At 44.9% G+C, this 12,571-nt stretch overlaps 2 protein-coding genes across 2 annotated transcripts; both read right to left on the bottom strand.

Moving 5' to 3' along the window:
* Positions 1–473: 473 nt before the first annotated feature.
* slc35b2 (solute carrier family 35 member B2) lies at positions 474–5,050 on the bottom strand. Its single transcript, XM_019857796.1, has 4 exons — positions 4,844–5,050; positions 3,361–3,551; positions 3,118–3,278; positions 474–2,752 (listed from the first exon to the last, which is right to left on the bottom strand). The coding sequence occupies exons 1-4, from the start codon at positions 4,861–4,863 to the stop codon at positions 1,820–1,822; spliced, it is 1,305 nt and encodes a 434-aa protein (XP_019713355.1). The 5' UTR covers positions 4,864–5,050; the 3' UTR covers positions 474–1,819.
* A 513-nt stretch (positions 5,051–5,563) lies between these two features.
* nfkbie (nuclear factor of kappa light polypeptide gene enhancer in B-cells inhibitor, epsilon) lies at positions 5,564–11,246 on the bottom strand. Its single transcript, XM_019857896.1, has 6 exons — positions 10,486–11,246; positions 8,194–8,296; positions 7,219–7,429; positions 6,905–6,993; positions 6,302–6,550; positions 5,564–6,221 (listed from the first exon to the last, which is right to left on the bottom strand). The coding sequence occupies exons 1-6, from the start codon at positions 10,791–10,793 to the stop codon at positions 6,153–6,155; spliced, it is 1,029 nt and encodes a 342-aa protein (XP_019713455.1). The 5' UTR covers positions 10,794–11,246; the 3' UTR covers positions 5,564–6,152.
* Positions 11,247–12,571: the final 1,325 nt, after the last annotated feature.

Genomic DNA, 12,571 nt, shown 5'->3' with positions numbered 1-12,571 from the left:
GAAGAGATGTTCAACATGGTGGTGGGTCATTCCGTCCTTGCTCCAGCTATGCGAGTGACAAAGAGGACAGCGAGCGAGTTCCTACATATGACAGTCAAAACGCGGCCTTCAGGTTGATGCGCGGTGAATCATAATACGCGTTGAGGTTTGTGAGTCAGCCAAGGGCGGGATTATATGGCTAAGAAAGGGGAAAAAAAGAACACCAAATCATCACACTTCTGGGATATCAATTTCACAGTTACTGTTATGTCATTGTCAAATGTCAGCTTTTTTTTCCCCTCCAACTTTCCAAGCAACCACAGCAGCTAAATATATACCCGAGGTAATTATGCTGTTCAACAAAAGGTAAAATACCACCCAAAATATTTTTGAATGGAAACTGGCCTGTTGAAAAGTGAATTTCCTGTTCAACGAGTCGATGTGATCTCAGGAAATTGAATCAAAGATTTAACTAAAGGAACGGGAACACCATGATATATTAATAAGTATTTTATTATTAATCAATCCACTTACCATAAGTAACAGAAGTTACACTGTACCACCCCTTGAATGTGTTTATGGGGGATCGTCCCCGCACATCAGTCATGGAGCGGTCGAACACAGGAGGCAGTGCAACCAACATGGTGGATAGAAACAAATTCAAAGATGCTATGATGTGAAGACAATTTTTTTAACAAAAGTGTCTTAAAAACAATGCAGCACAAAAAGAACTCCTTCATAGCATCTCTTTTGGTCATGTCAAGGGCCCACAATTGGCACAAAGTAGTGCGCACACATAAACTCGGGGGCAACAATATTACGTTCCGAAACAAGAACAAGACAATTCCGCAATTGACTGTGAAAGTGGATTTGGACCTCGAATGATGTGGCAATTGAGTGTCCGCGTAGTGGGTTCAAGGTATATGCGCAGTTTCCTGGTAAAACAAAGGCCGCTTGCTCTCCGCATGGGAAGCACATCTGGCGACTGTGACAGACAAACACAGCGTTTTTATGATATTGATCATCTTGTTCCAGTGCTCAGTCGCGATTAAGGCCAACTTCATAAAGTCTTAACAGTTCTGTCCACAAAGCTGGCATACGCTGGTGACAAAAAGTGAGCTTTCGGGGGAAATTACAGGGGGAACCTAAAATGGGAGTTATAACCTTTACAGGTCAACTTCCTTTGACTTCATTTTAAGGGGAAGCCACATCAACAAAAAATGTTCTATGTCTATGCGCCCGCACTGGTCAAAACATCGCATTCTGATAAGTATTTGTGGAATATAAAATCAGATGAAACATCCACCTGGTTTTCATCCATCTCAGGGGGCGGGGATTTTGCCACTGTGCTGTCGACTGTAAATGACATAACAGTCGCTCACATGACCAAACCCAGAAAACAGCTGAGCCATGACTGGTCTCGGAGAAATTAGTCCTTTTTTTAAGACAGTGGGAACTCAAAAGTTTAGGGAGGGTCAAACTAAGTTCTCCTCTCATGGTTCCAGTGCATTTTAGGTTCATCCTGAAACGTGATGAATTTCTCAAACTTTTTATGGAATCGTTTTTTTTCTCAGCAACTAGCAGTGGCCACATCAGCCACAGGTGGTGTGGGAGGGAGAGAACATCTTGTGACTGGGAAGAGGCATGTCGTGGAACAGAATCTCATGAACCGCTTGGAGGCACAGAACTCAACTCTCAACTCGACAGAACGTCGAAAGAACGACAAAGAATCCCTTTAAGTACCTGACACACACGAACAGAAGATGTGAGCCGTTTCAAAAAACAAACAAACAAAAACACCACAGAAAACGTGGTTTCAGTCCTCAGTTTGGCGCGAGCGCTACACCTTCTGCGGCATCGGCAGCGCCTGCCGCCGGCCCGACTTCATCCGACTACGTGCGTACACTCGCAAAAAGAGAGCCAGGAACACCACGGCGACGCCGAAGCCGCCGACCAGGGTGACGGCGTGGCCGTAAAGAAAACAGGAGAGGAGAATGGCGATGGCCTGCCGCAGCGTCATGATGATGGTGAAGACGGCGGCGCCAAACTGGTTGATGGTGTAGAAGATGAAGAGCTGGCCGCACGCCGAGCAAACGGACAGCAGCACGGCGTGGAAAGCGAACTCCGAGTGACGCGCCATGAACGCCACCGAGTCGAACAAGGCCCCCTGCTCCAGCAGCGAGCCCACCGTGAAGAGGCAAGAGAACAGGTTGACCCCGAACATCATTTGGACAGACGACATCTTGTACTTGAACAGGTTGTCCTGCCAGTTGGAGGTGAAGCTGTCGAAGACGATGTAGCCCCCCAGGATGACCACGCCGCTGAAGGTGGTGACGGTGGACGGGTGCTTGCCGGCCGTGCTGGACAGCAGGAACATGCTGACGCCCACGGAAATAAGCGCGGCTGTCAGGTACTCCCAGTACTCGTAGCTCTTCTGGGAAATCATCTTACCCATGAGCATGACGGGAATGACCTTGGAGGCCTTGGCCAGGACCTGAGTGGGGAAGCTGATGTACTTGAGAGCCTCGTACTGGCACCAGCTGCTCATGATGTTGGAGAGCGAGGCGAACGAGTACTTGTACATGGGCGTGCCGTGGCGAGGCTGCTTGAACAGCAGGCACCACAGGCCCGACACGGTCAGGGCCAAAATCCGGTTCATGAAGACCAAAAACTGAGAGTCCTTGAAGCGCTCGCCCTCCTCCTCTGGAGTGGAGGCGCCGTAGGATCGGGTCATGACCCTTTCCTGCAGGACTCCCCATGTCAGGTATGACGCCTGGCACACCAAAACAGCATAATGAGCACGAGGTCGGTGGGAACTCGGGCTGAGCAATGAATCAAATTCGTATCGATGCCGCAATGTCGCGGAAGGCAAACGTTCGAATCGCAAAAGCTGGCCCTCCGAAAGATATTGTTGTCAGCTGATCTATGACGAACTGATTTATGTTCACGCCACACTTGTTTGTGGAGGTGTCGTACTGAAGACTGCAAGAGCTGTTCCCAAACTGCCTCTTAAAACAAACATTAACCAGTCCTCCCTGTATCCAAGCAAATAGAAGCATAAAAAGTCCAGGATCCTAACCGGCTCGTTTTTTTAAGCTTACATATATATTCTTGTGTGCATAATGGGAGGATCCTCACCTGAAGTCCAGCAGCACAAAAGATCAAGCGGCCAGCCTGTCCCAGCGCCGAGCCCGAATCCCCCTCGTTCCTGGATGAGATGGACACGTCGTCCAGCAGGGCCGACTTTGCTTCCGTTCCAAATACGCAGGCCTTGATGACCGGAAAAAAGACGCCACTACCTGAAAAATAATTTAAGTACTGCATAAGGTGTGTCGACTTCGAGCAAAAAGGGATCACAGCACGCCAGAAATAAAACCGCACCCGTGTCCAAGTAATTGGTACGCTTGAAGTAGCGGATAAGGAGGTAGCCAGGGATAATTATGGTTGAGTATCCCAGCACGTTGACCAGGAAGCGAAACAGCCACACATCACGCCAGTCATCCTGTAAGGGGGACTCTTCTTGCGCGGTAACCACAGATGAGAAGATGAGCAACACCAGGGCAGGACAAACCCTGTGAGGCGATCACACAAAAGGCAACATTCTCAATTAAAAAAAAGCAAGAACAACGCCAATAGCGGTTCCTCAAAGATCTATCCGTCAATCCATTATCGATAGGTTGCGGATGAGTTGGAGCCCAGAAGCAGTACGGCCAACGATATAAGCTACCAAGTGACACCGTCAGTGGCGTTTGCCTACATTCTATAATTTACGAGTAAAGGGGAAGGAGGAAAAACATTTGTTTTCAACAAATCATGCATCGGAGTAACTGCTGTTAGTGCAAGGTTGAAAAAAAAACTTTAAACTGGAACGAGAAATAAATTCACACACCCCAGAAAAAAATGGAGATTTGAACTCTTGATCTGATACGTTGCATTTTCGAATGGCCGTTACATCTGTGACGTGTCAACTCTCTTTTTTTAATTGTATGACTGATGCACATCACCTTGAATGCAGCTATGGTTGTGCTCTATAAATTAACATGATTTTTACAGAGCTTTTCGTCGGAAATAGAAATATAATTTCCATTCAGTATTTTTCAGCTCAGATTAGATGGCATGGATAAGTCAATGAAAGTAGAAGGTGTGCCTCTTTGCCTCCGTGGCAGAGGGATCGAATCCCACTCGGGGTGAGGTCGCCATGTCTGACTCACACAGTACGTCTTTGTGCGAGACTGGCCTGTGGCTTGGACTGCCAGGAGCCCACTGCAGCAGAACCTCAACCTGAACAAGCAGTCAATTGCATGCAGGAATGCTGTGCGCAGGTTGGCCAGCAAGTTTAAAGGCTTCAACTGCTTGTGAAGGGTACCTGTTCAACCCTTGGATGGTGTTTGGGTCTGTGGGACCTGCTTTCGTCTCTTATAAAAACAAAATGAATAGAATGATTATTTGGAAGACTCAAGGACCGACTGGCTCAGGAAGACAGACAACACATTCATTTTACCTACGGTAAAGCGTGTTCTGATTCAAGTGTGGAAAGACTGGGCGTCTAACCTTGCGCGTTCAACATTGTTGCAAAAATGCAGCACCAACACCTACTCTCCAAATTAGATCAGTAACAAATGTTAAAACATTGTCTCGACAAGCATCTCATAATGGATTCGTCGTCACGGTATACTTAACATCATTGCAAACATCACAGCAGTGGAAAATCACACATGGCGCCGAGGAATACAACGAGTTACTAAAAAAGACCCCAAGAAATGTATTTTATTTCGCTCGTCGACGGAGAGGGACTTGGTCTCAACTTCGCCTCGGTGAGCGGTCCTCGCTTATTTCAACGTTTGCTCCGCTGCTCCAACATTACCTTTGTGAAAAAGATGTCATTTTCCACCCAACACCTGGCGCAGCAGCGGCGACACACTCAAACGCCGAAACGGAGCATAAAGTCGGTCCGTTGGGAAGACGCAGATAACCGAGGATGTGTTTTCTCCGAGACTAGCTGCCTTTAGTCTGCTAGCTTCTATTTAGGATGAAAAGCCGCGATATGTTGACTCCAACAGGAAATGCGCTCTCTTCTTCTTAACGTTGAGGGTTGCGGATGAAACTACGTTGAACTAGCGCCTCCTGTCATTGTGGGGGAGTTATTGCAACATTGCATCTCTAGGCTGACGTCATGTTTTGTTCGGTGCAAGTAAGTCTTCGTTGAGATGAGATAGTCTCCACGTCCCCGTTCAAATGCCAGTATACAAAAAGGCCAGATAAATCATTCCAAAACATTCGCCACCCATACGACAAATAATTTGAACAACTTAATTGAAAAACAATGAAATCTTTTCATGGGAAGTAAATGACCGAGTTGTGATTGCACAAGTGTGCATACCCTGAAACGATCTGGTCTCATGTTTAATATCATAAAACACCCGAATTTAGACGAGTGGCGTGTAGACTTCTTATCTTTCAGGTGTTTTGGACCTGATTATAGCTCAAGTTGGTGAGCTCTTCCTTAAGCCGATATTGTCCAGCATCTTGGGTGATGACTCTTGAAAACAGTCAGTTGTCACAGAATCACATTTGCACAAAGATGACAGGATGCAATTATCTTTTAATCCATTTTATTACAAAATTAACGAGCGTGAAACTACTGTCATCAACTAATCTGGCCAGTGCAATTATTGTAACACCAATCAGTAAAGCAAAAACTCCAAAAAATGTGATATCACAGATTACACTTCCACGTGGAATTATGCAGTCTTATAACAAAAAGCTGTGCTTGAAAAAAAGCAGCCAAACAAATTCTGCACTGGTGAAATTTAGAAACCAGGGGAAAAGCCATTTCAAATTTTGATTACTAGCTATTGAAAGTGTTGATGAGAAAGAGGTAGATCTTTGAAGAACTTTTAATGTCTGTCCTGATGCAAACATGACCGTCAAGAGCTGAGTATCAAATGGATTGTTATTTTCAGGGTTCAAGTCAAAGATGGTTAAGCAGAATGGCGCCTTAATCCCAGAGACAAAGTTTAAATGATGCCTATAGAACATATAAATACAGATTCAAACACAAAGTACAACAAATAGTACAGTTCAAAGACAGTTTTGCTAATGAGAGATTGCTGCCAACATCCAGTCAGCCCGATTGATCTTCATGAGCATGCGATGCAGCGCCATACAGTAGCTCAAAAGTTCACGCCAACCACTGACCTCCCCGAAATCTGAATGTCATCAAATGGAAAGAGAGCCAGAATCTGAAAGACACAAAGTAGTGCTAGAGCAACACCGTAGTGGTTTCAGACATCGTTTGCTCCTTGTTGTTCGGACGTCTTACATCATTGTTGCCATCGGCCAGGTCCAACGCAGTCTCGTCCTCCACGTTGCGCAGCATGGTGTCGGCGCCGGACTGGCAGAGGAGATTGGCGATGGCCGTGTCTTGCCGCCCCACGGCGAGATGGAGCGGCGTGCAGCCATTGAACATGGCGGCATCCACGTTGGCGCCACCGTTGAGCAGCAGCTTCACCGACGTGGTGTCGTGAATCTCCACAGCGAGATGGAGCGCCGTTTTGCCGCTGGTTCCCTCCTGTATCGAAGGGAGGGCAGAAAGAATAGCTCGATATGAGGTTGCTTCTAAACTGAAGACTACGCTGTTCTCCCTTCCATAGAAAAAAAATAAAAATCCAAGATCTAATTATGATCCTCGACGAGTTAGGCGGCACTGCTCAGACCAGCCAAATTAACCTTTGATTTTCATTCCAAAATACAGAATGTAGAATATTAACCGCATCGTCACATCCCTTTAAATGAGTAATGAAGTGTTCCCAGTTTATCACCTGCTCATTATAGGTGACTAATACTTCTTTTGAGACTGTCCAAACCACCAAAACCCCAAAAAGATCTACACGCAGCATGCAAACGAGAGAGTGATTACACTAACCTTGATATTCAGGTCTGCGCCCTTTGCCATCAACAGTTTCAGAATCTGGTGTTGCCTGCTCAGCGCTGCCAAGTGAAGACAGGCAAGACCTGCGAGTGGATTTTTGTGGTTAGAGATGTGGATATTGAATGAGAGACGTCATGTTAGTGGTTTTCCAAAATTAAAAAATAAACAATAATTTAAAAAAGGTACACAGTGATGGGATGTGCTATATATCGCATGCACTATATCAGCAGTTAAGTAAAAAAAAAAAAAAAAAACAATGGCAGATGTGAATGGTGAGGCCTTGCAGCAGTGGAGTGTTTGTACCTCACCTTTCCAGTTTTGGGTTTCCAGGACCAGGGCCAGCTTGGTGGGGGACATTTCACTGGTCATCTCTGTGGCGCACATGGTCAGGCCGTGATGGCAGGCCACGTGCAGCGCCGTGTTTCCGTCCCGGTCCTGCAGCTCAATGCTGACGCTTTTGGCCACGAGACTCTTGACGACGTCGGTCAGGTTCAAGTAGGTGGCCAGATGCAAAGGACTCTGCAGAAACAAGTCATCAATAGGACACGTTGGACATGGTTTACTCCTCAATTAAAACTGGCGGCCGTTTGACCAGCGCGTGAATTACAGGGAAAGTTTTTGTGTTATTCATCTTGAAATGGTGCAGAGAAGTGTGCTAACAACGGGCCCCTAATATCAAAAACATGAAGGATCATGCAGCGAAGACAGCATAACTAGGCAACGTACGTGGGTGGTGGTTATTTAAAAAAAAAAAAAAAACACGCAGGCTGATTTTGTTTCTGTGTGCAAATGTTAGAATGTCTTCAAATGACTACCAAGAGGAAATTAGGCAAGCAAAGTGGACTGGGGTAAGAGAAGAGGACTAAGTGAGTCATTGCTGAGCATGAACTTCGCCTCTTCTGAGGTTTCCACTGACAACTTGTGTCACTTTGCTCCATTTTCACTTTGCCTTAAACTACAGGCAACAGACGGATCACGCAGCCTCGTAACAATTCACCGCGCAGCTTGCCACGGTTCTTTTTCTGCCGAGGAAGAGCACGGGAGTTTCCACTGAAAGTCACTAGTGAGCCAACACTGGAAGCGCCTACGGGGACGTCCCAAAGGGAGGCTGGACCTGACTGTATATAAAAGAGGAACAATAGTTCTCTGGAAGTATATAGTTAACAAAAAAAAAAAAAAAAAAACAAAAGAAAAACAACTTCCACAATCCACATGCTAACACAGCAGCCACCCACTGGAAATTTCTAGGGTCGATAATGAGTATTGTCGTGAAAAGAACTTACCTGATACAAATAGTTCTGAATGTCCAGGACTTCTTTTGGAAATAGTTGGATCAACTGTTTTGCAATGACTGTGTCCTCGTGGATGATGGCCAGGTGCAGGATTCTACAGAAGCAGCAAAAAAATAAAAGTAAAAATCAGACAGCAGACACAAATGACTTGTCAAATTTACTCACTAATCATTCAAACGCTTAACAAACAGTTTACATTTTGAAATACAAAGGATGGAAAATAACATTTAATTGCACAAAAAAAAAAAAACAGTAACCTCAAACCCTGAAGGGGAAGTTGTAGCAAATTAAATGTTGCGTTGTTGTGTACAAAAGACAGGAAATGGAACCAAGCTTGAGAGCTTAATTTAGATTTGACAAGTGTTTATTCCCACACTTGTAAAAAAGAAAAAAATACTGAGCTAAAACTTTACAACAACACAGAAAGCCAAGTTGCAGTTACGGGGCTCTTGTTTTAGTTTCTGTTGAGCAACGGTGCAAGGCCAAATAAAAAGCTGCCAGTGCTTAAAAAAACAAAAACGTTTTGCTCATAATGTGATATATTACAGCATAATGCGGTAGAGTAGCAATAGTTGCTCTTTACAAGCGCTCACATCCAACGCATTCCACAAAGTACGCCAATTACATGGCTAAAGCATCACATTTAAAAGACCGCAGACGAGTGGGTCAGCCATGCGAGCAAATGTCTGCATCAAGACATGTCTTCCTGGTTTGAGTCAGCATTGAATGAATAAGTACCAAAAAAATAATAATAATCCCACAGAGGAAAACTACAGTCTGCATGGCTTTTAATGTGAGCTGCAGTGCGTTTGTATGCGTCTCCTTCCCCTGGCAAATATTGACAATGCGTGTGAGTGAAACCGCGAGGCATCATAACCGACAAGCATCAGACGGAAACAAAAAGAGGTCAGGCACACGGCAAACAATTCTGCAGCTTCATTGACTGGTGGAATACCGAGCCTGCGATGTCAATCGAGGCCCACTGTTGACATGGCAACAACGATGACATGCACACGAGGCCTTCGTGAGACGACAACGCTGAGTGTGGTCAATTAAAAAAAAGGTGCAGAGTGGCAAAATGACACTGAAACAAGCCAACATCTTGTAGGAAAAGTCGAATGACATCATCTCTTGATAATAATCGTACAAAAAAAAAAACAAACAGAACCAGTACTGTGCTATCCTGATGAACAAGTTTCTTGGATAAAAAACAGCCAAGCCGCTCTCACAGCGCATGCTTTGTCTCTGCCGCGTGGGGAAGTCCAGGCCTCTCTCTTTCACTTCTGTTTTCTCACTCAAGAGCCTCACAGCCGTCTGTCTGCATGCATGACAAGTCTACTAAATATATGAAAACCCCCTACAATACCGGTATCGTGGGCAAACTCAATGTTCTTTTCAGCATATGTGCTTGCAGAATGGTATACGTTGCTGATATATTTTACAATGAGGGGCAGATGATACATCAGAAGAGGTGAATGTTAAAGTAGTAGAACAGTTCAATCAGCCATATCAGTTTCCCAGTGAGATTGATTGAAACACCATTTTTCAGTCCTACACCACCGTCGGTTTGTATTTAACAAAGAAAAACGACAGTTAAAAAAAACGTGTACATAATGTAGTATATGTGTGCTGAATGTGTGCCTTCGAGGGGTGTGGCCTAATGAATGGAGTCAGTCTGGGGATGGATTGCAAACCATGGAAGCTCACCCGTAATGCTAATTTAGGCTCATAACAAAAAGCAAAAAAACAACACTAAGAATTCAAAATAAGTGTAGTAACTAAAAAAAGCTTATTAGCAGGACACTTGGGTTTTTTGAGAAACATTAAAAATAATAGTTGCATTCGATCCTCAAGGAGATATGACCAATGATAAACCCAAGTGAAATTATGATTGTTGTTACGTCACAGGACGTCATGAAATTGCGCCATCTAGGGTTCAAGGAGCAGCGCATCTGATTGGACTGTTCGAACCAACACATACCTGCACTGGTATGAATGATTTGCATAATCTCATCTATCGTGATTGGAAAACAATGTCACACGATTGAACAAAAAATGAAACAAATACGAGCAAAAAAAAAGGGTTTTCGTTAACATTTGTCATTTGTATGTTTGAGTTACTGGTGTCGGTTAATGGGAAAAAAACGTTGGCAAATAAATGTAGTGTTTCGAAGATTTCAATGTTTTGCATGAAATGAAGTAATGCATCAAAACAAACAATGTAAGGTGAAACGGTTCAAGTAAACGTCGCCAGTAAACTTTTTTTTTTAAACGTCCACTTACGTATCTCCATCTTCCGTCATGGATGTGATAATGTTCTCCTCCTGTTCTGAGAGTCCAGAGCTTGTCGCTGGTGCTTCCTCTCTGTCGAGAGTGATGCCCTCTACTATTTCTGTCAGGCTCTCCACCGTCAGTGACGACGACCCATATGCCGAATCCAAGCGCTCTTCCACGGCTGGAAACTTGTCCCTCGGCCCGCCGAGCTCGGTGCTGCGCTCTTCGGACTTCAGTAAGGAACAGTAAGAGTTAATGCCCGAGTCCGCACGACTCTCCTCCAAAAAATCATCTTTGCGATAGTCGCCGCTGGCCATCGTGGGTCTCCCCGGTTCGTCCGCGACGAATCTCCGGATACAATTCAATGGCTGGTGGCGGGTGCTGCCGCCGGAGACCGGAGCTCCGAGGACGAAAAGACCGCCGTTTGTGGAAAGAGCCGAGGGCGAGAGCTGGTGCCTTTCATGCCACTGGGCGCCTAAAGACGTAGCTCAAAGGCTTCGGTGGCTAGCTTGTGACGTGTTGTGCTGGCGCCTGTGAAAGTTTCGACTCACATCGCGGACGCGAGAGGAGAGTGAAGCGGCCTGTGTGTCGTCGAGATATCCGGTAGCGGGGCGAGCTCCTCCGGGCGGGGAGTATATGAGCAATGCAAGGCGAGAAGGGGAAGAGCCGACATGTGAAGCGCTGAGCTGTTTTAGTCACGCTGGGGAATCCCCAGTGTGAGACGAGAGAGAAAAAAAAAAGTCAAAACGGACAACTGCGCATGCGCAACAGTAAATCACGGTACTTTGGACCTTGCTACAGTACTTCGAAGATTTTTTTCATCCGCAGAGGTGGCAAAAGTACTCACACTATACTCAAGTACAGTACAGAAAAAAAACGTAAAAGTACAAGTTAAACTGCTATAAAATTATCCTGAAATCATATCATTTAAAATTCAGGGGAGTGTCCAAGAACTGAAGTCTCTTCAGCTAACCCAAAACCTAAATGCGCCCTTGGTTACACAGAGTCCATTTGTTGCAAGATCCGATCATCAATCACTACTTACCAAAGCACAGCCTCATATGAACTAAAGTGTTGAAATCAGTATATCAAATATTTTTCCTCCCACATTTTTTTGTATGAACATGAATGAGTTCCCTAACGACTAATCTAAAATGTTTATCTAGGAGGCAATTCACACTCCAGCTATGCTGATTATATTACACGTGTAGACTGCGACAATAATTGTGTTGCTTTGCAGTTTTGCCAAAGGCATTGCAAAACCTGTTCAATTGCACACTTCTCTCCAAAAGGTTCAGGACAAACAAATTCTTCCACGTACTGTATTTCCTATTCTCGTTTAAAGATGCTTATTGTCGTTTGGCCTTTAGAGGGCTCACTTATACAGCCAGACTAAGACTGCCAGCCAGATTTATCCCAATTATTGCTGCCAACAGCCGCCATCTGTTTCTGTCCGCAGTTATGCTTACTTATTTCAGTTTATGCCAAGAGTGCATCCTGTGTTCACACCAAAGAATGTGATATATACTACACACATAAAACATACACCATGCATTGATATCATTGTTGCTCACATAACTCAGCATCACCAACAGGGCCACCAGATTGTCATCTGGTTCCCCACCCCAACCTCATTATACGTTACCGCCACAAGAGTAAAGGCCCCCTCGCACCCCTCACAAAACCTGTTTACCCACCTGGATATATGGTCAAATGGGCCAGCCGGATCAGGGCCAGAGCTACAGGGTTCTGTCGCAGCTTCTTTCCCAAAGCTGTCATTTTTACAAACATTTAGTCATTATCAATGTTATCTTTTTTCCCCATTCTGTGGTATGGTCATTTGAATACAAACAGAATTTGCCATGTACATTATATTGAAGATAAAGACATTCCAACCTGAATGAAAAAAGGTGTGAATATATATCTGTCAAAAATGGCATGCATGGAATAATTAAGAATGGTATGGTAATTAAGACAATGCGACCAGAAACAAAATAGGAATGTTATGATGATTGGGGGGGGGGGGCATGTACATACGACTTGTGACATTGACGGTTCCAATGTGCACGGTACATGCAGGTGAGAGGGTACCAAA

The sequence above is a fragment of the Hippocampus comes genome, unplaced genomic scaffold (genome assembly GCF_001891065.2).
Source record: "Hippocampus comes isolate QL1 unplaced genomic scaffold, H_comes_QL1_v1.1 scaffold154, whole genome shotgun sequence".
Classification (NCBI taxonomy): Eukaryota; Metazoa; Chordata; class Actinopteri; order Syngnathiformes; family Syngnathidae; genus Hippocampus; species Hippocampus comes.
The sequence above is the reverse complement of the archived record's forward strand: the minus strand, read 5'-3'. Positions and strand labels throughout refer to the sequence as shown.

Bases quoted from the DNA above. Each gene is read 5' to 3' on its own strand.
- slc35b2 (XM_019857796.1), bottom strand. From the start codon at position 4,863: ATGACATCTTTTTCACAAAG. The intron at 3,552-4,843 runs GTAATGTTGGAG...ATCGCCTCACAG, and splicing joins ATGACATCTTTTTCACAAAG to GGTTTGTCCTGCCCTGGTGT. The intron at 2,753-3,117 runs GTGAGGATCCTC...TTGGTGTGCCAG, and splicing joins TTTGTGCTGCTGGACTTCAG to GCGTCATACCTGACATGGGG.
- nfkbie (XM_019857896.1), bottom strand. From the start codon at position 10,793: ATGGCCAGCGGCGACTATCGCAAAGATGATTTTTTGGAGGAGAGTCGT. The intron at 6,994-7,218 runs GTGAGGTACAAA...ATCCACTCGCAG, and splicing joins GGAAACCCAAAACTGGAAAG to GTCTTGCCTGTCTTCACTTG. The intron at 6,222-6,301 runs GTAAGACGTCCG...TGTGTCTTTCAG, and splicing joins TGGCCGATGGCAACAATGAT to ATTCTGGCTCTCTTTCCATT.